We start from the raw sequence: 25,511 nt of genomic DNA on the forward strand, positions 1-25,511 counted from the left end.
CTCCTTTCTTGGCTTGCTTTTGTTCCTCTACTTTTAGGAGATACTGAAGAAGTGTTTTCCCTGTATGTATGAGTCGGTTTTCAGTAGCAGACAGGGCATGTTTTCATGAAGAAAGGATGGAGTGTGCTCTTGGTAAGGAGTGATTGGAGCATCTTACGGTTGAGTGATACTGGGCGGAACTTTGAAACCTCAGCTGAGGCTACTTACCAGAAGTACCACGTTGGATGGAGGGGGTGATGCCAGTTAAAACCTGATGCACAAAGAAACTCTTAGTTACTTTTTTGGCACCTGTATTTCCTGTTGCCTGTTGGCATCTTTCTAGCTTGAAAAAATTGAAAGGACAGGTGGGACAGCAAAACGTAGCATGCAGTGGCCTCTGAGCCTTCTCTCAGAAAGCAGAACATGTTTGCAGTTAGAAAAGTATGTGACTTTATGCTCCAGATTAAGTTCTGTAGTAAACTTGGAGAAATACAAGATGACATAGCAAGTGAGGTCCTGACCTTGTTAGTTTTTCTTTGTCATCTGGCAATTTTTCAGAAACTATCACTGTATTCATTATTTGTTCTCTGTTTAAATTAGTTCTTGCTGCCACGTTTCAGTTGGTAATGCCGTCTTTAGAATTTTAAACCATATTTAAAATTTATCTTAGGGTAAGAATATATAATGAACCAATCACTATTCATGATAAAGCAGCCAAAGATGGATAAATTAATACTGTGTGAAGAGTCTGTAGTTTTATAATTTCAAATTAACTCATAGCCTGAATTATTTTTTGATTACGAAAGCATTGATAATTTAATAAACCTTGAATTTCTGAGTTCTAGCAAGAATTTCAAATTAATGTTACAAGTTGCAGTTCGGGTCTCAGTGAAGTTGTCCAGCACCTCTGTGGTAGTAACTTTACCTCAGTTAAATTAAATATAGAGTGATCTTTGTCTTGGTTCCTGTAGAGAAGTGAACTCTACACTTCAGCCTTGTGAGGCAGACCCTGTACGGATGAGTCTTGTTCTGCACGGTGCAAGAGTAGCTTCTCTCACTGTCCTGTGTCTCCTCCTGACTTCAGAGGATGTTACAGTTTATTACTGGGAGTGGGAGAAAGGATCAGTCGGTGCTGGGAGACCTCTTGACTCTGCAGGGGTAATACGGGATACAAGGGGACAGAACTCAGAAGTTTTATTCTTGCTGACCTTTTTTTGTGGCCTTTGGTGGCCTCTGTGCCTCATTTTCTTTCTGGATTGAGTCTTTTGTCTCTTTGGATCTTGTAAGTTTTCTTTGAAGCAGGAATGTTACTTTACTCTATGTTCAGCACAGAGAGGCCCCCACTCCCAGCGGGGTTATTCAGGGGCTTTTGTGTAACTTGTAACGATGGTCTGTATTGTAAAAAAGGCAAAGCAAACAAACCCAGAGAGGAGAATGTGCTTCTGGTTTGAAGGCAGCTTTGTGCATAAATATCTGTTTGACTTCAGGAAACTGCAGTTTATTAGAAAAGAAATGTTTAGTTGCAGCTTTCCAGACACTTCCAGATTTTCATTTTTTTCTCCCCTTCCTCCCTGTGTCTAAATGGTTCAGGAAAGTGCCTCTTCCAAATGACTGTTCTGCTGTTTTAACAAAGGTAATTGGTCCTAGGACTTTTATGGAGCTAACATCAGAGGCAGGCTGCTCGCTTTCTATTCAAACATCTTGGATTTGACTGCAAGACTCTTAGAGCTTTATTGTAACCTCCTGAAATCCTGCTTAGTGCAGTTTACCTTTACATTGCTCTACCAGTTTGTCTTCAGAGCCCTGTTACTCTATTTGCATCCATCTTTGAAGAGATATTCTACAGCATACTATTTGCTAGGAGTTTTGATTCATTTAGCCCTTCTTGTCTCCCAGCAGATTGATTTACAGACATGGGTTGTACATGTTGCTGTTTGCTGCTTTCAGAAATGCAGAGTCACGTTGGCAACAAAATGCTGCGGTTTCCTGACTATGGGAGTTAAACCCAGCCATGAACTGCAGGGATGGTAAACCTTTTAAAAATTGAATTTTATCTCATAGAGGCGTATTACTCCGGGAGGAATAAATTACTTCTTTGTAACATTTTCTGCTAAGATGTTCTTCCTTTAGCTTTCTGATTATTCATCAGCTTGTCAAACTTTTCCCATTGCCTTTTATCCTTTTGTTTTAAATACCTCAAAAGTTCTGATCGAGTTGCCAAATTTTCCTAGTTTGGAAGAGAACAAGTTTGGGAGCTCTGAAACAGTTGCTACAATGCCATGAGAAAATGCTGTGGTTTTGAATACAAATTCAAATAAAAATTGGTTGCGAACATTAATTTTCTGTTAAATGCTGTTCCGTAAAATTCTCAGGGATCTCACATAAATGCTTAATTCCTACAAACAAAGCCCCGAGAAGACACTTTATCTGACTCATTCAAAGTTAAGAAAAGAGTTAGTGCTCTCTTTGGAGTGAACCTGCAGGAGTTCGGAAAGTTGCACTGTTAATGTGATTGATTTTTATGTCAAGGGTAAATTTTTCCTTCAACATCCAAGTGCAAAGGTTCACACGCCTGCATGGAATAACTAATAAGTGTGCGTGATTTCAAAGTCTTCAGGAGGCAAAGGAGCAGAGTGTTTCCATACAAAAATGCCTGTTTTGTTTCTCTGGAGAGCAAGACAGCTGGTGTGGACTCTGTCAGGGAGAAACTTGTGTTAGGCTTTATTTCCAGCTCCTGTCAGATGGGTTTGTGTGATGGAGCTGCACAGCTTTCCCCCCTCCGGGATCTCTGGCCACTGTGGCCTGATCTGCATTCGGACGGTCCTTTGCAGGCACTGCTTGGGATGTGCCACTTCAGTCATCGTGTAAAACCAGAGTTACAAATACTGGCTCCTTCCCAGTGTCTCAAAAGCAGCCAGCCTTGTTAAAATTGTACATTGCAAAGCCTGGCACTGCAGAGGCGTGGTGGGGAGCCCATCAGAGTTCCACCTGTGTGCACCTGCCTTGGGCAGGCTGTGCCAGTGGGCTCTCCATGCCCCCAGTGCTGCTGCTCCAGGAGCTCCAGCAGCAGGAGCGGGACACCCGCCCCGGAGGGCCAGGGCAGCTGAGCATCGCATCCCTCAGCAGCTCTGCTCAGGCAGGGGCTCCTTGGAGCGTCTGCGGGCATTAAACACTGTCTCACCTGCATGTGTGTGAGCAGAGAGAAAAAAGCTTTGGAAAAACAAATAAATTTGCTTTTTTTATGCCCAAACATTCTAGGCATGATGAACAGAAAAATAAATTAACTGGGCTTTGATAACAATGTGCGTAGCCTCTGTCTTCATCTGTGTATTTTTCCTGCCAGTCTCATCTGAAGTTAACAGGCTGTGTGTCCTGCACACCTGCGGGTTTCATTTGTACTCTCCTGCCCACATACCCTGCTTACTGCAAGCACTGTCTTACAGCAATGAGTTGGTATGAGCTATCATTGTGTCGGTGTTGATGTCTCAGTTGCAGCAGGCTTGTGTGTAAGGTGATGATGCCAAGCCCCAAATTAGGATGTATTACTCTTGCTCCTTACTTTGTTATTTGGAAATACTTTCAACATTGCTTACCTGCTTAAAACCTCTGTTTCACATGGTATGGGTTAGTGTGACAGAAGCCTTCCATGCTGCTGCTTAGGTAACAGAAAGATGAACACTTAAATGTGAGTAAATGACAAGGCAAGAGTTTTATTGGGTATAGGGGAGCTGTTCTGTGCTAGAACATTGCTGTTTCACCTGCCTGTTGAGAAAAGGATGGGTTTCTCATACAGTTTTTCACTGCAAATCTAATTCATGCATGGCTGAAAGTCTTGTGCAGAGGGATTCTAAATGTTATGCAGAGGATTCCCTGAGGAAGTTTGATAAACAAAGCAGCAATATAGGTTATTGCATGCTCATTATGTGTTTGTAGGCCTTTTTTTAAAAGGGAGTTTAGATGTGTCCTACAATGCAGATTTTGAGATTCTGATCCTTTGGATAAGGTAGCAGAGGTATCGTTAATGAAAACTGTGTTGGGTACAGCAACGACTGTGGGTTTCCTAGTGCTCGAAATGATTGATGGAAGGAGACCAGCAGAAAAGCAAACAGCACAGGATTATCTTTCAGGGCAGAGCTGAAGCTTTCAGGAAGAGAAAGATTTTATTTTTGCTGAAGTGCCTGTCATGGAGATGATGCTAGTGTTGGGTGCCTCACTGTGTTCTGCCAGCCCCTGCAGACAGGTAGATGCTCAAGAAGACGAGCTCCCATCTGTGCTTCCTGTAAAAATCTTTCTCAGCTTCCCACTTTTAAACTTACTATCTGATGTCATAGCTCTACCTCTTCTTCCCTTTCCCTCGCTGTTATCACTGTTCCTCATCTTTTGACCACTCTTGGTTTTAGTTTTTCTCTTTCCCCCCGTGAATCCCAGCCGTGTGTGCTGCACTCTTGCTGCTGCAGCAGCGCTTCCTCCTTGGGGTTTCTGTGAGGAGCCTCAGCCCAGCTTTGCTGGGTGCTCGTGGCACCCTGCCCCCGAGGCCAGGCCATGGCTGAGCCAGTTCCTCTTTGCTCCAAGTGCTGCGTGCTGGCCACAAAATGGCACAAAATGGCCCAGCTGTGGAGCCGCCCAGCTCCGGCTCCTGTCAGCTTCTGTAGCGGGGGAAATTGGACGAGCAGCACACAAAGCTGGGAGTGTTAAGGGTTAATGTGGCAGGCAAGTTACTGTTGTGGACCCCTAAATGGTCACTCTCAGAAGTGCTGCTTCTGCCTTTCGGAGGGGCAGAGTTGTCTCTGGGGAAGTTTCCTAACATTTGTGGGCAAATAGAGTGAATTCTTGAAACCGGTAATACTTGCATAAAGTAACTGCCTGAATTTTCAGGGCAGTAAAATCAACCTTAGCCTGTGTCTCAGCCAGAGTATTGAGGAATTTCACATACAGACTGGGCAGTCAGTGTAGAATATCTGACTTTTTTATTTATTAACAGAGCAGTTAACATTGGAAAATGCTGTTTTGCTGAGAATAGCACATATTCACGTGTGAAAACTCATGGTGAGATTTTAAAGAACTTGAGACCAGAAGAGGCACTACTGCACTGCCACCCTCCTGGCATTGTTGTCATCTTCTGTTCTACCCTACCACTTACAACATAGTCTGAATATACAGTACCTGGTAATGACTGTACATGTGGGATAATGTGGGCATTAAATTCTTTACATCCTAAAGTGAAAACATAGAAAATGTTCAAGAAATTTTATCTAGAATTTTCATAGAACTAAATTCAAATTTTTCAACTTCCGTTTGATATTAAGAATTATGGTTAATTTCAAAGCATCAAATTTTCTTTGTGCTGCAAGATCCATTTTCTGTCCCTGTCTGCAACAGTAGTTGAGCAGATACTTACTCGAACTCTAACAGTAGTGTCTGGAGTTTTGTTTTACTGTTTTAGTGTGTGGAAAGGTGTAAGACAACATCTGTGTTTTTACCAAATGGAAAGAATTTCATCAGGAAATGTCTCCACTCCAAATACGTCCAGGTATTCTTTACTGCAATCAATACAGTTATTCATGGATTTCTGCTCCCCGCTCTCTCGTGGCTATATTTAACATGTGTCATTGTACTGGGCTACATCGTTGTAAGAAAGTTGTCACTGTTGTAGAGATGTGTGCTGCAGTGAGGCCAGGGCTGAACGCAGCCAGGGTGCTGCAGGAGCGTCTCCTGCTCCTGTAAACATCAGCAGGGTGCTCTGTGTGCTGCCTTTCGCTGAGGGCTGCTTTACATTCCTGTAGTGGCTGAAGTTGGCCAGCTCAGCACATGGTCCGTGGTGTACGTTCAGCACCTCACAGCTTTGCATAAATAATTGCTCAGATAATCTATGTAGTTTGTGTAGTGCTGAAAACAATTTCCTGCTGCTGATGCCTATGGCATTATATATCTGCTTGTTGTGATGACATGTCCTCTGTTGACAGAACAGATTTATTTTATTTTTCAGGAATTTTGAGTGTTCTGAAATGAAGTGACTTCATCTTTTAAAGGTCAGTTGTTACACAGACACAATTAGGAGCATCTTGGCTGTTTTCATTGACAGGGATGAGCCCATATCACGTGTGAGAAGCAGATAGTATATTTTATTTTATTTTATTTTATTTTATTTTATTTTATTTTATTTTATTTTTTTCTCTCACTCTTCTGTTGTCTCCAATTGATTTTCTGCTGAAATGTGATGCTAGGCAGTCAAGATACAAGATTTAAAGTGAAGACTGCTCCCAAGCTGAGGTTTGGGATTTTTGGGGTACATATGTGGAGCTCACTTCATTATGGGTGCAATTACCCACAGTTTTCAAGAACTTCAGTAGAGTGCAGATCTCTGGCACCATCCAGAGGGCATTTGCCACTTTTTAGTTAAGTTCCAGCTGACTATTTGTCAACACTTGTAATTTTGAAGAGTGTTTGACACTTAGGCATACAGATGCCATTAGTTTTGAGTGAAGTTGGCTCCTTTCAAAAGCCTCAGCTGTGTGTCCTTCAGTGAGATCCCTTCAGGACAGATCCCTTCACTGGGATCACCATTGCTTCCCACTTACATCATGTTGGGATGCCCTTGTTCCCCTCATGCATTTTCCCACTTAGTGGCCTGCCAGCATTACCTGCAAGAAGTTTTATTGCTCCTTTCTACAAACGCAGCATTTAAACAACAGCAAGTCTGATTTAATTTAATTTAATTTAATTTAAATTGCAGATTTACTCAGGAGATGCTGCCGTGCATGGGATCTGGGGTTAATTCCTGACTTAGCAGTTTGGGTCTGGGATAGGTGTCAGTGTTGTGGTGCCCTGTGTGGCTGTGCTCCCTGGGCAAGGCAGGCGATGAGGACATGGGCCAGGCACCCTGCAGTGGATGTCAGCTGCAGAGAGCTGGGACATGTCTGAGAGGCAGCAGTGCTACAGCTTGGTTCACTTCCACAATGTTGTTCTACTAGGATGCAGTTTACTACGGCAGAGAGCAAGGGATGGCTGAAAACTGACTTCAGCTAATACAGTGAAATTTCTACCCAGCTTTAGGTACGAATTAAGTTAATTTTTTATTGCTAACTTTTATCTCCCTGCAGTTCTGATTTAATAGGCCAATGAGGAGTTGTGATTATATTCATTTCAGGTGTCATCCCTTTAGGGTAAAGCCATATTACATGATTTTGAAAAAGAAGATAAATCTTCTTGCAGAGATTATCACAAAAGTAATGTTTGTCATTTCAGTTGCTCTGTTGCAGACAACAGATTGCAACTTGACAAGAAAATGGGGTTGCAGCCTTTTCTGAAATGCTGTCACACCTGTTTTTGTGGTAAGCATTTGAACTCCGAAAGGGCAAAAGCCCTCAGGCAAAGGAGGTACCTCTATGATATTTTGCTGAGATTGGGCTGTGGTATGAATTTGAAATATCTGGGGTTTTTTTTCCCATCAAATTGTTTTAGATTGGATTAGGTTAGAGTAATCCACTTCATAGTAATGCTGGAAATCTGTAAAACTATCTGGTACAAAGATTCCTGATTTTCTTTGACCTCTCTACAAATGTAATGCCTTGTAAATGTGTATGAATATGCTGCCACATCTGATGAGGAAACAAAAGGTACGCCCGAGGCCTCACAAAGGCTTGGTGGCAGATCTGCAATAAGAAATCAAGACCTCATCTCTTGGCTGCCTGAATGTGCCCTCATTTTTCTGGATCCATGCAAAGAGGAGCAGGCCTACTTTGTAAGAGCAACTCGGTTCCTCATGTTTTCAACTTGATCACCTAAACACTATTAACACTATTGTCTTAACCCTCCCCTCCTTTTTTTTAGATGAGCTGACTAAGCCTGAAAGTGGAAGTACAACTTTCACGCTTGAAGTGACACGGTTATTGCAACAAGGATTTTACTAAATTCACAGCTGGCTGTGGTTTGCATAGTGAGCATAAATTAAACTCAGTGAGCTCTGCTGTGTTACCTCACTGACATAACAGCTACGTCAGGCAAAAATACTTAAATGCACCCTGCAGAAATCCCAAACAAGTCCTCTCCTGCTAAGCACTCTGTGGAGGTCGGTTTAAGTTATTAATAAGTTGCTTATCCTTATTATTTTCTGATACGTGGGCAGGCAGTTGTGACTTTGTGAGCTACACAATTCAAATTGCTCTTGGCCACAGTTTTTAATGACAGTATATAGAATATTTTAAGGAGCATGTGTGTGACCCTGAGCTGGCTTCATGGTTAAATGGCCATGGTGTGCCAGGTCATCTGTGACAAGTGGTACCAATGGCTTCCAGCTGTTGGCTGTTGTGGGGAGGGTATGAATAAGAACACATTAATTGATAGTCTGTGAGTGATCAACTTAGCTCTGTTATTTTTGTATGAAGCAAAGTAGAGAGCTTTTGCATTACATATTGAGGTGTAGGAGGGCTTTGCTTCTTTTTAGCTGGAGATCTTTTATCACTTTCAGATTACTCTGTGGTGGCATACTTCAGACTCCTGCTCATACTGATATTCATACCTGACAGTAAAAAAGACTTGTAAATTAGGTTGCCTCTCTAACACCACTGTTTTGTTTTGCATTTGTTTATATTTTTGAGCACTAGACCAAGCAGGATGGGGTAACTCTGGTCTGCTGACTTGACTGGCCTTGCCTTTGGTTCCCTGGGGAGCGGAGCAGTGCAGAAAGTCTCTCCTTCCCATGCTCCTGCATTAGTGCAGATGGCTTCCACTCCTGCCCTGAGCGTGTCTAGTTACCTTCCACTGCTCTTTGCAACTTGTTCTTGATACAGAAGTTGCCCAGAGGTTTGAGATACGGGTATCTGCATGGAATTTAAGCAGTGTCTGATGTCAGCTCAGAAATATTTAAATGTACTGTGGTGCAAAATTTTAGATCTGGTGTACACTGCATATGCGTCTGTTTCATATTGTGAATTTCAATGGCCTGTTTGTGTCTCTGTGTCCATTAAAAAGAACTTGGAAAATACTATTCAAAATGTTATGGTTACACTGAAACTGTTGGTGGCCTCCTAAAAACTGAAAAGCCAAATACCTCCGTTGTTTCGTGTAGTGAAAAGAGAAAGATTTTGGCTAGTATTTTGCAAGCATTACAGACAAAATGGTATGTAAGCAGAGACAGTGGCAGATGTTCAGCTGGTGTCTCTGGTTAGCTCTGTCTCAGCTGCGTTTTCAGGGTTGGCTCTCTTGGGTAGCTGCTGATTTCAAGAGTCGGTCCCAGCTTTCTTTGGGGTTCAGTCAAGTAATTTTTTGTCCAAGGAAAAGCAAGGCCCGGTAACATTCATAACTGCTTTTAAAGCCTCATAATCATCATTTGTTTAACTTGGCCGACTCCCTGTGTGCTACTCGCGGTGCTGAGTGTCCCCGGGTGTCGCAGGTGGGAGCAGCCTGGCCCGGAGCCCCGTCCGTGCCGCTGTGTCCGGGCTGCTGCCCGAGCTCCGGTGCCTGCTGGCAGCCGCAGCCAGTGGCCTCCTTTCACCAGAGTGCAGAACCTGGACACACTGCCTTGCTGCTGCACAGAGAGGATTGCTGCTCCTCGGGGAATAACAGAGTTAGAGCCCTGGTGCTGGTGCTATGGGATGCCGGCACAGCGAGTGCTTGCACTGTCAGCGCTCTCTGCCTTGCCATTAACAAGGACTGATTGTGCAGGATGGAAGGATTTGCCTTCAAGACCTGTTCTTGAATTGCCATTAGAGTTTATTCATTGCCTGATACTTGTTCTTTTCCTAAGACATCATCAGCTGGGATACTTGGCTTTAAATTGGAAGGAATTAGTTTGTAGTAGATTGCTGTAAAGTGATACAATAATCTCCCTGTTCAGTAAAAGTCTGATTTATATGGCATTGTTTTCCTCCCAGGATGTACATGCGAAAGAGCATTCTAATTGCTCTTACATCCCATGCAGTAAGAAAGTGGATTTTGGAGAAGTTAATACAAAAGGCAAAGTTACTGAATAGTTAAAGGGATTTATAAAGTGTTAAGCATTTTTAAAATTAGACTTTTTTGGCTCCGGAGTAGGTGGTCAACTCATGTTACTGAATGTAGAGGTCTCTCTTAAAATTTAATTTTTAGTTTTTCATGAGAAATTTAGACTTAAGTCTTCTTTACAGCCTTAACAAAGTTATTGACGGCATAAAGGGCTTGCTCTGGTAAATTCAGAGACAGGTTTTCAAAGCTGTTGTGATGCAGAATAGGAAGGAAAATAATCCAGTCCATCTGAAGTTTTGTGAGAGCATTGGTCAAAAAAACTTTGCAATGTGTCTCCAGGTGGGAGGGGTGTGGACGTCTTTAATGGTCACTTACTGCAGAGTAATGCTCTGAAGTGGAGCCTTTCATATCTGTGAGTAGAAATGGAGTGAAGGATTAAAACCTCTTAATGGTAAAGAGGCATTTTGGTTGTATCAGGGTAGTGCTGAGCGCATCAGTGTTTGAATGAATGAGTCCCAGTGTTCATGAAGAGTAATGCTTCCTTTCTTCTGCAGTGAAGTACTTATTAATTACATGTTTCAAACCTTACTTTATGGTACTTTTATCTCTTCATCGGTGATCTTCTTATCTGGATGTTTCATTACTTCCAGAAAAGCACAGCCAGGATTGATGTGAGCCAGACCACCCTGGCCTTTGCTCCTGTCCTCCTGAGGGCTGTCTGCAGGTTTTAGCTCTTAATTGCAGTACTCTGAGTCATCTCACTTCAGCATTGTAACTCCTTCTTTTTTGGGCTTTGTGTATTACTTTTCCTCAGCTAGCAATCAAAAATTCACAGGCTCATTTCCTTGCTTCCTTTTTCGGAAATGAGCTGTCTTTTTTAGCAGAACTTGAGGATAAGGCCCATGCATTACTATTTAAAGATCCTGATTAGCACATGTTGAAGAAGGTAATGAAGTTTCTTAACCTTCAGTCCATTAAAACTGATCAGAAGGACATCAATTAAATTGCTGCTTAGCTTAGAACAATGGTATTTCTTGCTTACTGAGAAAGCCCTGTCTGCAGATAGTATGAGCTCTGCTTCAGGGGGGACAGGCTTTCTCCTGGCCATTAAGGGATGAATGAATGGAGAGGATGTGTTTGGTTGCTTTCGAAGAGAGCTGTTTAAAAAGCCAGTGATTGCTATTTTGATGATCCTTTTTTTACAAACCTACCCCTTATACCCTTTCCAAAGCTGGATCTGGTGACTTGCTCTTTTTAAATTCAGATTAAAAACATACCCAAAGTCAAATTCTGATATGATACATGATAGGCACGAGCAGTGTCAGCTCATACGTGCATACATACATGCATGATAGGGCAGGAGCAGTGTTAGCTCATATTCAAGTAGACTTATGGTTTATTTCCCCTGAAATGTACAGTTTATTTTCAATCAAAATAGTACCAATACATGTAATGTTTTCTTCTAAAGTCTTATTAGTAGACCCTTTAAAACAAATAAAGCCATTGCCTTAGACAGAACTGAACCCTGTTGATTACATTGACAGATTCTGCTGTGGAAATTTTGTATTTTAAAACTTTTTACCTCTCTAAAAATATAATTACTCTAGGAGGGAGATAATGCTGAAAAACGGTGTTATTTTTCAAATATGGGAATCTTGTTATTTATAGTTTGAGAGGTGTTTGATATGCATTGACTTAAAGGAACTGTTGCTCTCGGAAGCTACCAGAAGAATGAGCTGGGGTGTGTTTCCTCTTAGATAAAACTGAATTTCCTATCTGCTGCCCAGCAGTCACCTGTCAGTTGCAGAATTGTTAGAATGAGAAATACTTCAGATTTTAATTTTTTTTTTTGTCTGAAACACTTGTGTCTTGTGTAATATTGCCATTAGCAATGTAATGTTCAGTCAATTATCTGCCTCTGACAGAGCAACTGTTTATTTACGCTTTAGATCAGCGACGGTATCTTCAAGAAAAGAGATGTTGTACATGTAGCAATTTTTTTATTTATTTTTTTTTACTAAGCCTGGATGATCAGTCTGCACTCTTCTCAGAAGTGTTGGTTTGTTCCAGCAAGTAGGAAACTTTTCCTTATGCTTGGTTAAGAACTTGCCTGCAACTTCCCACTAGTTTACAGTTTCCATGTTGATTTACTTGAGGGTATCGTGTCAGAAACTGAAGTATGTACTTCTCAGTTTTAGTTTAAAATCAAATAAGCAAATGAACAAAACCCACAGTCATAAAGAAACAAACAATAAACCCAAACCTCTCCTCTGGGTGTTTGGGATGAACTGGCTTCATCCATTCTGCCTTTAGTTCTAGGGGAGTTTTTCTGTGCAGCTGGGGACTCAAGATGCTGGGAAGCACCCTTGAAATCTGTAAAAGTCATTCCTGTCTTGTCACATTTTTAATTTCCACCATAGTAACTCACTGTCCCAGATCTCAGCACTGACTTGCTGGCAGAAGGTGCCCATGGCCCGTTTTTGTGGCCAAAGGCACCCTGAGTGCAGGGAAGTGAGGGCTCTGTGCCGTGGTTCAGCGATCCCATCTCAGCCGGTTCCTTGGCGATGGGGGAATTCCTCCCTGAGACAATGATGTGCTGCATCCCCTCTGTCTGCATGCTCTCACGAATGCTGTGTGTTTTCTTCCACTAACTGAAAGGAAGTTGTAGTTTCACAAGGACCTACTTGGCTTTCATTGCATAAGGAAGATAATTTGTTTTGTTTTGTTCTCTTGACGGGGTCAGCAATTATATCATAAAAAGGATACAGCTGCAGTGATTCAAATGAATTAGTCAAAACATTTATCAAGGTACTAAAGCCACAAAATCACACAATTAGTGGTGAAGTAGTAACAGCAGATGAAAATTTGCCTTTCAAACCTGTACAGTACTGTACAGGTTTTTGATTCAGAGAAGTAGAATAGAGAGTTAAATTCTTGAGCATAGGGATAACTCTGTAACAAAAACCTCGAGTGACCAGTGTATTTGTAAAATATATATTTTACAAATACACTGCATCTGCACAGTTGTAGTGAGATGTGCAAACGAGCGCTGTCCAGGCTCGGTAACTTTCTGCTGCAGTGCTCAGCCCAAGACAGACTTAGAAAGGAGCTTCTTCCTATGGAATGTTATGCTTGTATTGTGTTTGTATTCCACAAAGCTACAGCCCTTAAAAATGCAGTCAAGGAGTCAGTAGGAGACCAAAAAGAAATGGACTGATTTCAAATAGGAAAGTTTTAAGTGCTTCTGCTCCAGTGATGTCCCTGGGTCTCTTCTAATGTGTGTTATGCAGGAGCTCTGCGTCTTGAAGCAGGGTACTCTGAGGTCTGATTACTGTAGATTCAGGCCAAAGGCTGAGCCTTCATGGCTAAATTTAAATGCCTGTTTTTGTCTCAGCCATGACTGTTACATGGAGGTTATATGCCTCTGTGCCACAATATGTTGATATCCTTGTAGCATGTCTTCTGCTCTCAGCATAACCTGGGAACAGTGTAACTCGGGTCTCCTTAAGCAGCTATTGCACTTATTTAGATGCTTTATTACAGGTTGTACAGAGAGCCTGTATTAGCCTGTAAGTTCAGCCTTCAGCCTGCAGCAAATAAGATACTATGGAGGAAAACCTTTCGGCCCTGGGTTCTAGATGCAACAATAAGGTACTTGTTTATATGGTTTTTCAGGCTGCATTCAGAGATGCTAAAAGTGTAGACAGATTTCAAATGATGATTTAATTGTTTACAAGTGAGTGTTTTCTGCAGCATACAAAAGAGATGAACTAATCCCCAAAGGCTTTTTGATATAACTTGAACAGATGATTTCCTGACATTGTTATATATCCTGGTTTAAGGCGATGAATAATTAGCTATTTAGGTTTAAAAAAAAAAAATACCTTGAGAACTAGATGTCATCTGAAAAGCTGTCAGTAAATTGGGAACAGCTTTGCATGTCAAGTTGATTATAGCAATGAATAAAAGGAATTACAGGAAAATGAACCATGCAGTGTGCAGTTTTTAACTTCAGTCTCCCCACAGTTTCTCCTGTCTCATTCTCCAGATTCCTAGGGTGCTTGTGATACTATAAAGCTGTGGAGTTCACTTTCACAAAGTGAACCCACTTTACTGTGGGCAACTTTTTCTTATTATTTACTCCTCTTCCTCAATGTGCAGTGACTTGAAACTTTACATTCGAGGATTTCCCCCTCCAGCCCCAAGTGCCATTAATAGCATCTTTTGTCTGAGTTCCTGAAATCTGGAAGGCCACTTACAGCAGAGCTTCAGTTCCAGGCAGCTGCCTGGGATCAGGCAGGCACTCGGCCTCCCCTGCACATCCTGCGAGCTGCCAGGTTTGTCCTGCAGTAGCAGAGATCATTTTATGTTTCCAGAGTGGATTGGATGTAACAGAGCAGTTGCTAGGTCTGAGCTGAGTGTTTGTGAGATGGTACTGAGTGAGTTGCAGTAAAGATTTGTGGGGCCTTTTATGCACAGCCAACTCCAACCCAATGCTCTTGGTAGAAAGGGTCTATGGACATACAAGCTGATTAGGATCTTACAAACCTGTTTCATTTAAGCAGATGGGAGTGAATTAATGTTCTTTGAATTATTCAGCTTGAAAATAAAATTGTGCATCTCTATTAAGGTTATGAATTTAGATGGGCTGAAATCCTCTGACACCTCCACGAGTGGAAGCAGCACTGACTGCAGTGCAGGGAACGGAGATGCTCTGACAGGAACTGAAGGACTTGTGTTCATGTTCTTGCATGAGCAATTGCCACGGTGGCATCTGAAGGCCAGTGCAAAATGAAGCTGCTGTAGGGCCATCTGGATGACAATTGCTGTTTACCAACACACAATACCTGTCTGATATGTAGATGTGGCAGATTTCTCTGTCATCATGGTGACTGTAGTGAACCAAAGCAGTGCTGGGAGTTCCAGGAGAGAGGGGGAGCCTCTCCTGGCAGAGGCAGATGTGCTGTTCATGCAGAGGTGGCTTATTGAAAATAGATTGCAGATGGTGTGACAGCAGCACTGCACAGAAGAGGGGTTAGAGGGAAGGAAAAGAAGGAAAACTGGAAATTAAGGATGGGGATGAGAGGTTCCTCACTGACTGCTTTCCCATTCAAGCAATGAGCAGCAGTTGCTTTGCACTGGCTATTACTGTAACCCTTTCTTTTGCCTGTGCACATTTCTGGTCATATCATCAAATGTGTGATGTGAAGCAAGGTTGGAGTAAGAATGGCTTGAAATCACGGGGATTGGGTGCTGTTACTGTGTCCCATCTTAGTACAATGTGGGCTTCAGCTCGTCACTTGGTCGTGTTGGAAATAAACGATGCTTTGGGGCTGCAGTGATTTTCATAGTGGTGCAGCACAAATCCAGTAGCAGCGTGCACCAGTATGGGGATTCAAACCTGAGCTCCTACAGTGTATTATGGAGTACTTGGCTGTTTATGAGGGGCTTAATAGCATCACATGAATGGATTGGTAGCTAAATGAAGGATTGACGAAGCTAATCTCTGTGAGAATCCTCTTTAATGAGTTAATGAGGTGTTCTTATGGGCTCCCTACACACACAGATGCTAATGAGAGTTTTTCTAACTTACCAAGTGATGAAACTTGGATCTGCATCCAGGCTGATAATAAAAATGATGGATAGGTTCTGTTATTTGGGAAAAATATGTTTTAGTTCTGGCATGAAAACTGCAGAAGGGAGCCAAAACTGCTGTTCTATCTGCATATTCTTCATCTTTTCCTGTAGCTTATTGATAAACTCAAAGTCTAGTGCTAAACCCTCAGTACTTCCAAAGCTGAAAATCAGCAGCTGTACTTAAAAAAAAAAAAAAAAAGTAAAGTATCTATTTCATCCTTCAGAGATCAGTGTTACCAAATTCTGTGTCCAAAAATTTCATTCAAAATTTTTCAAAAAGTTGTTTGTTTGGGGTATTTTTTGTCATGTCTGTTGTTTTTCTGTTCGGAGTTTTTGTTTGTTTCTTTCTTTTCTTTTCTCCTCCCCTGTCATAAAGATTGGAATGTAGTAAGTTCATGCAGAGGAAGTGTCTGGTCCTAAATGGATTTATCAGGGACTTTAATCCATAAACCCACAATTTTTTAAGCTGTCTCAGGGAGATCATGAAAACACAGCTTGGTAGGATTTAAGGCATTGTGTTATTTTTAGTAGTGGGATTTTTTTTCCTGGCTGTGCTTGAATGGGAGGTCTCAGCCTTCCTCTTGTCAGGGCACTCCTGCATTCCTGGCATGTGCCAAGGGCTGTGTTGCTGCCACACATCTCGTTTGGCTCTTGGGCAACACAAAGTTCTGTTTATTTCCAGGGTGGCCGGTGAGGGGGAGGAGATGAGCAGTGTGTGGGGCTGTGGGCCGGGCTGAGGGCGATGGATGACAGGCAGCTGTGGCTGGACCATGTCGGACCTGCCTGCCAAGGATCTGGGAGCAGGATCCTGCTGCTGGACGTGTCCTCTTCACCTCACGGCAGCCTTGCATCCATCAGACACAATCGAGCTTTAGTGCAATCATCAGATTTTGTTGGTGTGCTCTTTAATCCTCGTTTCAGCTCATTAATGAGTTTGTTCAATATGACCTCCCCTCAGCTCAATACAGTGCCGTTTATCATTATCATTTGTTTACAGTCCTGCAGCCAGCTCTCAATTCCAGAGCTGTGCTTGCCCCTTCCCAAGTCTTTTTGAATTAATTTTTCAATTAGGATTTCGTGAGACACAGATGCTGTCCTAAAATCTGGAAAATATGACCTCTGCTGTGTATCCACTCCCTCTGTAAATCTATCAAAGAACAAATAAAGCAATTAAATTTGTCTGGCAGGCTTTATTCTGTATGAAGCTATACAGGCTTCTTCTCGTTCTATTACCCTCAAGATTTTTAGCTGGATTTTCTTAACAAAGCTGATTTTCCCTTGTCTTTTCCCTTTCCCTCTGGAAAGACCCAGGGCTGTGTTCCTAGCGTCTTGGTGTCCTCAGTTTATTCTTTGGAAAGATCCTTCTCATAAGAATAGCAGGATGGAAAGGCTCAGGGCATGACCCCGGCTCTGTGCCAGGCTGTGCCCCTCTCTGGAAGGGCCCTGGGTGGTTGCAGAAGGGTTCAGGAGGGTGAAGACCTGAAGCTGCTGCTCACAGCAGCATTTGATGACTCCCCAGCGTGGCTGCCACTGGACAGCGGTGCTTTGCTCTGCTTTGAGGGCAGGGACTGCATGGGTGTCTTTTTCTGTGTGCAGTGCAAAATCTGGTGAAAATGTGCTTCCTTTTTGTTGTTGTTATTGGGGTTATGCCAACACCAGTTAAATGGCCCACCAGCATCTCTCTCTCTCTTTTCCAAGTGCTTTGACATGGATTTCCAGCTCGATTACCTGCGGTAGCTGCAAGTGCAGCTTGTGCTGACTGGCTGACTTCTGCTCACAGCGCAGCAGTGCCCCACTCAACTTTGAAGCTGGCCCTGCCCTCTTCTCTTCAGCTGCTCCTTTAACTTTGGAACATGTTCCTTACTGTGCAGGCTTTAATTTTCTTCTGGTAACTTGTCTGGAAACTTCAGATGAGCCTGGTCTTTGATTTTTTTACAGTGTCCTGTTTCAGATAATATTCAGACAGATTGTTCTCATAACAGATGACAACTGGAGTGGTTGTCAGACAGGACATTTTTTCCCCTATAAATGCAATGCTTATGCTCTCAAGTGAATTAGTGTCTCCTTCCATGTGGGTTTTTTATGTAGATGTTTAAGACACTTGGTAACTCTATAAATATAGACTCCTCCAGCTCTATTAAAATGTTGCATAAGGACATGTGTCTTTTTTTTTTTTTCTCCTTTTTATCACTAGAGCTACAAATAACCCACATCCATGAGTGTAATTACTCTCAAAATCATACCCAGGCTGTACCTCCTGGGGTGCCCTCTTGGAGGTTTCCATAGCAGCATCCGCTGGGGAAGTGGGCATGAAGCTGTGGTTCACAGCAGCGAGGGCGTGTGGGGCTTTCAGAGATGAGCTGGGGCATGGAGGAAAAAGATCTTTGTCAGTAGCATCCGGTACACTTTGCCATCTCTAAACAACCCAATTCTATTGATCCATTAGATTAGAGTTCCTTGTCCTGTTACACATTAGCATTTCATGCTGAAATTCCTTTGCTGCCTGAAACAAACTGTGCAGTTTGTTAGAACAGCTGAACAATGCAGCAAAGCCGTGGCTCCTGCCAGCTCGTAATAAATTATTAAGGAAAGCAGGACAGTTGGCCCTTGCTGTGAGTTGGTCAGATGTATCATTCTTAAGCACAGATTTGGAAAGTAGTGTTGGAGCAGCTGTGCTGCGTTGAGGTGCCAAGGTTGGAAGATAAGTGAGCCTGGAGTTAATAAGTTAAAGCATTAACTGTCTGTCACTCGTACCTGTGAGACAGCTTGTCTGGCCTGGGGAGCTGACATACTCAAAATGTCAAAGCAGTGCTTGGACAGCAGCATCTCAGTGGCCAGACATATTTTACAGACATCTGGGAAAGCTCCCTGCTGCTATCAATGTGCTGCAGTTGCTGGCCCTGGATATGTTCACAGGTCTGTGCTGAGTTGGCTGCAGCAGATACTTTTCAGGTGGTAAAAGACACCAAAGATAGGAATAATTCCAGCTTCATTTGTAACTGGAACAGTATTTAATAGACAGAAGCTTCAGTGTATGGCTTAAACGTTCAGTAAGATAGTATGGATTAATTTTGAGTAATGTTTTTTATGGAGGTATTAGGGAGTTCTGGGCTGTTTCTGGGCACTGACTGTTATTGCAAGGTAAGGAGAGTAGGTGTTGCTGCTGCTTAGGTTCTGTAAATGGCTACATTCTTCTGTACAACTCCTGCAGACAAGAGAACAGATTTATCTTTACTGAAAAGCAAGGAATTAGCAGGTTCTTAGATTTAACTGAGCTGCTCTTCTACTGCTGGCTAAGCATGTGGTTGTTCATTTGTTACTGCTGCTTGCCTTCTTACCCCGTCCCTTGCTGCTGTCTCTTCCTTCCTATCCTCCTGCTCCTGGCATTGCTGGGCACCTCTCTGCTGCACTGGCACAGCTCTCCTTGCTTCATGGCATGAGCTGACTGAAAGGACTGATTCAGCTGTAAAGTGACATAGAACAAATCAATAAAACTATAAAAGAACTTTACAAGCCAGTGCCCCTGTGTGTCTCAGGGTCCAGCTGCACAAAACATGGAAAACCTGCTGCAGTGCAAGTGCTGAGGTTCTGGGGTGACTGGCACTGCTGCTGGGGGCCACTGCCTTGTGCCAAGCCACACACAGGGCAGTGCTGCCTCCAGGGATGGAGAGAGGTGACTAGAAATGAGTGAAAATTGTCCATCAAGTATAAAAAAATCATTTGAAGTTCTTGGCTCACTGACCAAAGGTGAACAGAGCAGTGTGGGAACTAAAGGTGAGCAGTCCAGAGGTGATGGGAGGGGCAGCGAGCAGGAGGTTTGTCTGCAGGAGCAAGTCCAGTGCAGCCAGCAGCACTCGGAGTCTGAGCCCTGGGCTTTCCTGCAGTCAGGATTAGGTCATGTGTGATTGGATTGAAGCAATTCAAACCTGGTGTCTCTTGAAGCCGCTGGAAAAACATCTTTTGTGGCATGGGGGAGAGACATGTCTTGTGGTCAAGGTCCTAGACTTTGCAGGTTTCTCTCCTATTTCCCATGTGACTTTGGAATACTTGGTTTATTTGTCTGTACCTCAGTTCCTCCGAGCCTTCCTGTCCTTTAGTTTTGTTTTGGGAAGGTTGCAAAGTGTTTGAAAACATGTCTGTTTCCTTTATGGGAGTGAGATGTTAACCCATCATGAAAAACACAGTAGCCAAACCCCAGAGCAGAGTTGCTGTTCTCAGTGTCACCTTTCAATAGTAAACAGTCTTACCCTGATCAGTCTTTAAAGGTGATCAATGTGTCAGGCTGTTTATACAGCACTGTCATAGTGTTTACTCTCCAATTCCACTACAGATTTCATTTCATCACAAGCACTGGAGATTAATGATTCATAGCACTTGAAAAATGGCAGTCTGAAATTTCAGATGGGATGATTGCTGACGTCCCCTGGGGTTTAGCTATCACAACTCTTGTGATTCTGTGTCAGGCTGCTGAAACCTGCTAGAATTAAAGTGGAACATACACAGACCAACCAAAACTTTGCTTGGAATGCTGCCAGTTATTCCGCTGGTCTTTCCTAAGTGTTTCCATGTGACAATTTGCTCTCTTACCTTTCGTTAGCAGCTAATAGTCAGTGAGAGCCGGCAGGTTGGATAAAGCAGAGGTTGTACCTTTAAAAAAACCAGTGTGTACCCTCATCCCTCACATGTGGGCTATTGCTGTGCACATTGTCATCCATAACCGTGCACAGGAGCTGGAGGAGAGCTCTGGGATTTACCCAAATGTGACATTTACTTGGCACTAGTGATAGGCAGATGACTTTAAGAACATGCCTCTTTCTGCAGTAAGAGTGAGTCTTTCTTTTAAGTTGCTGACTTTGAGCTTGAATTTTAAAACTATTTTTTGCAGGTGAAAATCCAATTTGACTATATTTATGTCCTCCCACCTTCTTTGCCCTCCTCAGCTTCCTTATTGCTTTGCTTAAAGAGGAGAATTGGGATGGATTCGCTGCAGCTGTGTTTTGGGGACTCTCAGGTCAGCTCCAAGAGCTGTGCTGAGTGTGGTACCTGTAACTGCACGGGGGAAGCAGGAAAGCAGAGCGGGCAGTTGGGAATGGGGTGAAAGAAAACACCTCTGTGCAAGGCAGAGGTGGCATCCAGAGGCACCCCAGCCAAGTTTCACAGTCAGTGGAGTGCAGGCTGAGGCAGCAATGTTGTACTGTGTGAACTGCAGTTGGGAGAAAGCTTTGGGTTTTTCCTCTCACCATCTCTAGCAATTGTGCAAAAAAGTGTGAGCTGGGGGAGGAGCTTACCTGGTTTGTTCCTGCTCTTGCCCCTAAAAGCCAAGCTTCATTTTCTTCTCAGGTAATTTGTAAGTGGAGGTGACATTTGAGTTGTGTTCTAATGATGGGGCAGAACAGTCCCCCTTGCAGTGCTGCACAGTGGTGGCAGCACAAGTGAATACAACTTACCACAGCCAAAATGAGGGGGAAAATAAACAGGAAAAACGGTAGGTCACAGGCCCATGCTGATACAGCATGTTCCACATGGTGAAATAATGCCATTCAAAACCTGGTTTATATTTACAGCTTTCATTGGGCCAGGGAGCTTTGGAAATTAGTAATTACCATAAGAAATCCATTCTATTCAGGAGATACTGGACTGAGTTTGTCTAGCTTTTAAGGAATCTGAAGCCTTCTCTGTTACAGGAATCCCCTGATCTTTCCAGGATGTTTTATACATTCAGTAGTAGCTACTTCCTCTTATGGAAATATTGCCATTTGGAAGGGAACAGTACATGTTGAAAAAGCTTTTGTCTGCAATCAAATTGGCACTGACTGAGAAAATCCAGATGATCTCCCAAGGGGGAGCCTGTGCAGCTGAGCTGTTCTTTGTTACAGCAGTATTCTGCTTGTTGTATTTAAACACACTCTGTATTCTATCTGCCCCACACACCTGCTGATGTTGTGAGCCTCCTGCTATGATATAAATGTGAGTGGGACAATGGAGGACAACGTTGTGACCAGACTAGCATTGCTTAAGAGTCCAGCTGCAAAATGGATGCATTTGTCCCTGCTAAGTCTATATGAGAAGAGCTGCAAGTGTTGCCATCATTTGTTTTAGAGTAAGGCTGCCCAAGGACAAGAGTCCTCTCACCTGCAGATGATTTCTCCCTCTTCTAGCTTAGCTGATGACATGATATTTGGATTTCATTGAGGTTTCTCAGTTTCCTTCCAGTCTTGGTGTCAGATAATATCTACTACATCTGTGTCCTAATGGTACTCTGGTGCTAAATGCAACCTTTCATCAGCCTGTTCTAAGTTAGCAGTGGGACAGAGGTAATCATGGGCTTTTTCACCTGTGCACACTGTGCTGCCTGACCCATGACTTGCTGAGTGGGGGAAAGGTGTGTCAAGGCTTTCAAGGCCAATTTCCTCCTTAAGCTTTTTTTCCTGGGTTGATAGCTTGTTTCTTCATTAGTGTATTTATGGTGATTGTTAAAACAAAAGCTGCTTTATAGGCATAATTAAAAGTAAAAGGAATATATTGTTTCTTGGAGGAAGCTCACTTTTTTTTTTTTTTTTTTTTTTTTCCATTCTATTCTGTGATTTAGCCAAAATGAGAATCACAATGGCTCAAAACTCAGAATTAGTCTCAGGAGCCTGATAATCTCATAGACAAGAATTTTCTAAACTAAAAGTGTCTAATTGAGACAGATGTGATGGATTTAAGAGAGAGCACCATTGACCTGGTTCTGCTCTGTTAGGCTTTCCAATTAAACAGGATGTGGAGAGCAAGACCTTGCAGAGTAATACCTGGACCAGCAAGACTGAGGTTTTAAATGTTCCTTATACTTTAAAAGATGTGCTTTTAAAGATTTTTCTTGAGTGCTAATCCCAGAACACTAATGATGGGATTTCCTACAGGGATGTTACCTCTTGCTAACCTTTTAATTAACAGGCTAAATAGACGATTTTGTGCTTTTGTGTTAGAAGTTCTTTAATGAGGTTTGAATCTTCTGGCCAAGCTAAGCTAAGAGTTCAGGTTTTGACACCAAGGAAGATGCCAGACTGCAGAAAATGTACAGTGCATGTGCATTATAATGTGCAGAGCTGGAGAGGAGCGTTCATTAGGAAGAAATTTAATGGAAAACAAAATAACCACAGCTAACTGCAGCTGTTGGGAGGAAAAATTTTGCCAAGGATGTGGCCAACCCTTTCACCATCAAGTTTTGATCAGCTTTCTGAAAAAGTCCTAATGCTTTGAAATTACAGCAGCACCAGTCAAATATTGATCTGATCCAAAACCAGTCAGCTGTAATCTAAGAATTGTAAAAGAGCATCAAATCAAAGATGTGAGGGCCTGCACATGGCCTTTTGGTATACTCCTGTTACTGCAACTTATTTTGCTCATCCAAATATTGTAGAGGTTCTGTAAATTCTGTGTGATTTCCAGATGTCTGGAAAAGTGGTAAATCTTAAAAGAAAATTAAAAAATAATCCTGCCATCCTTGTTGAAGCAGGTGTGTTCGTCCCTGATATCACTACTTTAGACCACTAACAGCTCAGAACACTTCTCTTCCACTATTCCAGAGTAATGGCTGTTTCTGTCTGCTCTCTTTGTAGATTGAACCTCCTAGTCCCTACACCAGCTTGGAGACTCAGGTTAGTACTACCCCCCATCCCACTTCTTTCTGAAAGAGAGGGCTGGGCTGGTGTTGCCCACCATATTTATGGTATCTACCCCTGCTGGTGTCCCTGGAGAGGGTGCAGGTGTAGCAGCCATAGCAGTAGCTCCTGGCATGACTGGCTGGGCAAGGAGAGAACCAGATTCCTGACAGGAAACAGTAGGTGCAGATGGTGAGGAAGGACCTGGCGTGAAGCTGGACAGCAGCAGAACTGACTTGTATGTGTTGGAAGAGGGGACACAGTCTTCCAGGCAGAGTGAGCATCCTTTCACGGTGTTCTCATTTCTTTTTGTACACTTTTTGTACACTCCCAGCATTTTCCCAATCCCTGCTGCTGGTCTGTTACTCTCAAACTCTCGTGCTGCTGATTTTTTCTTTAGACATTACAATGAATGGTAATGAATCTGTGGAGCTGCCTGGCACCAGAAGGTCAAAGTGACAGAAGGGATTTTACAAAGTCACTGATGCTTTGATTTGTGTTTTCTAACAAGGCAGCATCATTGATTTCCATTCTCGCTGATCTTTGGGAGACAGCGAGGGCTATGGAACTTGCATACTGAAGATGAGTGTTTATTCAGGACACATTGCCAATGCCCCTGAGTTATGGCATAAATATTTCTACCTTTGTCTTCTGCTGGCCTTTCTCTGGGGAAAGCTTTTGACTGTTTTGTTATTTGTTTCAACAAGCCTACTACATCTATTTTATGGACCTCTCTTCAGAGCCAAGTCCTTGTGAGTCAAAACTGGCAAGGAAGGATCACACAGAGTTTGTTATACACAGTGGCATTGTAAAGCGGTATCAAAACACAGTGCATATAATAAAGTACTGATCTGTGCATGAGGTAGGACTAGAAATATACAGTAATAATGAAGACTTACTTGTGATGCTGCTTTTTTACCCCAACACCCCCCTGCAATTTTCTCTTCCTCAGGTTATGCTGGGAATAGACCTCAATGGCATAAATAGCTTTTGTATAGCAAAGTGATATAAAGTGTTAATTCCCTTTCTGGGATGGAGAAGCATAGCACAGAAAACAAAAATGCACAAAGAATTTCTTACAAACAGTCAGATAATAATTGGATAAATACACACGTGCACAGCTGTGTTTTACATGCAGCAGTTGCCAGGTCTAGTTACAGTAATTTTGTAGCCAGGGCAGCTTTGAAGTGGCTATGCCCACTTCCATGTAGCACACTGAGAGTTGTGTCTGTTTCTGTAGTTGCTTACTCCCTTGTGTCCTGGAGCCCCCAGCACAGGAGAACCTACTCCTGGAACTGTTGTTCCCCATGCACAGAGTGGGACAAGTTGTGTGTAAGATTCACCTGCCTGGGCTGCTGCACAGATCACGGGCATTGCTCGCATTCACCTTCCTCCTCCTCTGACTGCCCTGTGTGACAGCCTTGTTGTCCCTGGAGTGTGGCTCCCTGTCAGCATTCCCAGCATCACTCCGTGAGGAATTAATGGGGCTGTAGGCTGACAGTAAAAGTGTATCAGTAGCTGGTAAATCCTGTGGAGATACGGAGGTCTGTGTCACCTGCTCCCGTGTTTCTGGTTGGGAAAATGACTGCAGCTGGATGGATTGTAGTGCTGAAGCCGAAGCGAGATTTAAAAGAAAAAGACACCAATGTTTGATTGTCTTGCCTTACAGCAGTGTTTATTGCCACAGTTGATGACAATGCTGAGGCAGTGGGCAGTCTGTCAGCTCTCACTCCCAGAGCTGCTAGCTGGACATTTGTGGAAGTGGTAGAATTTGTCTGAAAACATGTTTCTGTGGGAAATTAAGGAAGGAAGCTGATAGTCTTGGATTACTTGAAATTTTCCCTGTATTTCCTCTTCAGGAAAAAGAAACCAAAATTGTGACTTGCTGGTATGGACCCTCGTTGGTACTGGTGGGAAATGTGTGGTTCAGTGTCATGTCCAGGGCTGAAAATCCTGTGCTGGCCCCGGGCGAACAGGTGCCTTTGGCCATGCAAAGGGTGTGTCCCACATGCACCAGCTCCTCCCCCTCCCCTCCAGCACCTTTTTGTGGCATCCCAGTCACGATGACAGGGACAGCCTGCAGATGCTAAGAGAGGTGGCAGAGAAATCTTCCTATTTTTACAGCTGCCTGTGAAAGTCTCCTTTCTCACGCTAACCAGCTGGGAAAGCGGTCTGTGTTTTGTAAACTATCTCACAGGTGCACAAGCTGTTTGTGCCTTTGTTTCCACACTGGGAAAAATATTTAGAAAATGGGTGTTAGGCTGTTCAGCCAATCCCTCTGGGAGGCGGATGGCCAAGCATCCAATGGTT

General features: G+C 43.0%; 1 protein-coding gene across 4 annotated transcripts in view; it reads left to right on the plus strand.

Annotated features, from left to right (window-relative positions):
* XYLT1 (xylosyltransferase 1) overlaps positions 1–25,511 on the plus strand; it is a 169,329-nt gene that overhangs the window by 18,454 nt on the left and 125,364 nt on the right. For 2 of the 4 annotated variants that reach the window (XM_039560113.1, XM_039560112.1), the window contains exon 2: positions 23,160–23,198. The exons of the other annotated variants lie outside the window; for them this stretch is intronic. In XM_039560113.1, the coding sequence (XP_039416047.1) occupies positions 23,160–23,198 (39 nt within the window). The remainder of the gene's footprint in view (positions 1–23,159; positions 23,199–25,511) is intronic. 4 annotated transcript variants of the gene reach the window in all.

This window comes from Corvus cornix, chromosome 14 (genome assembly GCF_000738735.6).
Source record: "Corvus cornix cornix isolate S_Up_H32 chromosome 14, ASM73873v5, whole genome shotgun sequence".
Taxonomy (NCBI): domain Eukaryota; kingdom Metazoa; phylum Chordata; class Aves; order Passeriformes; family Corvidae; genus Corvus; species Corvus cornix.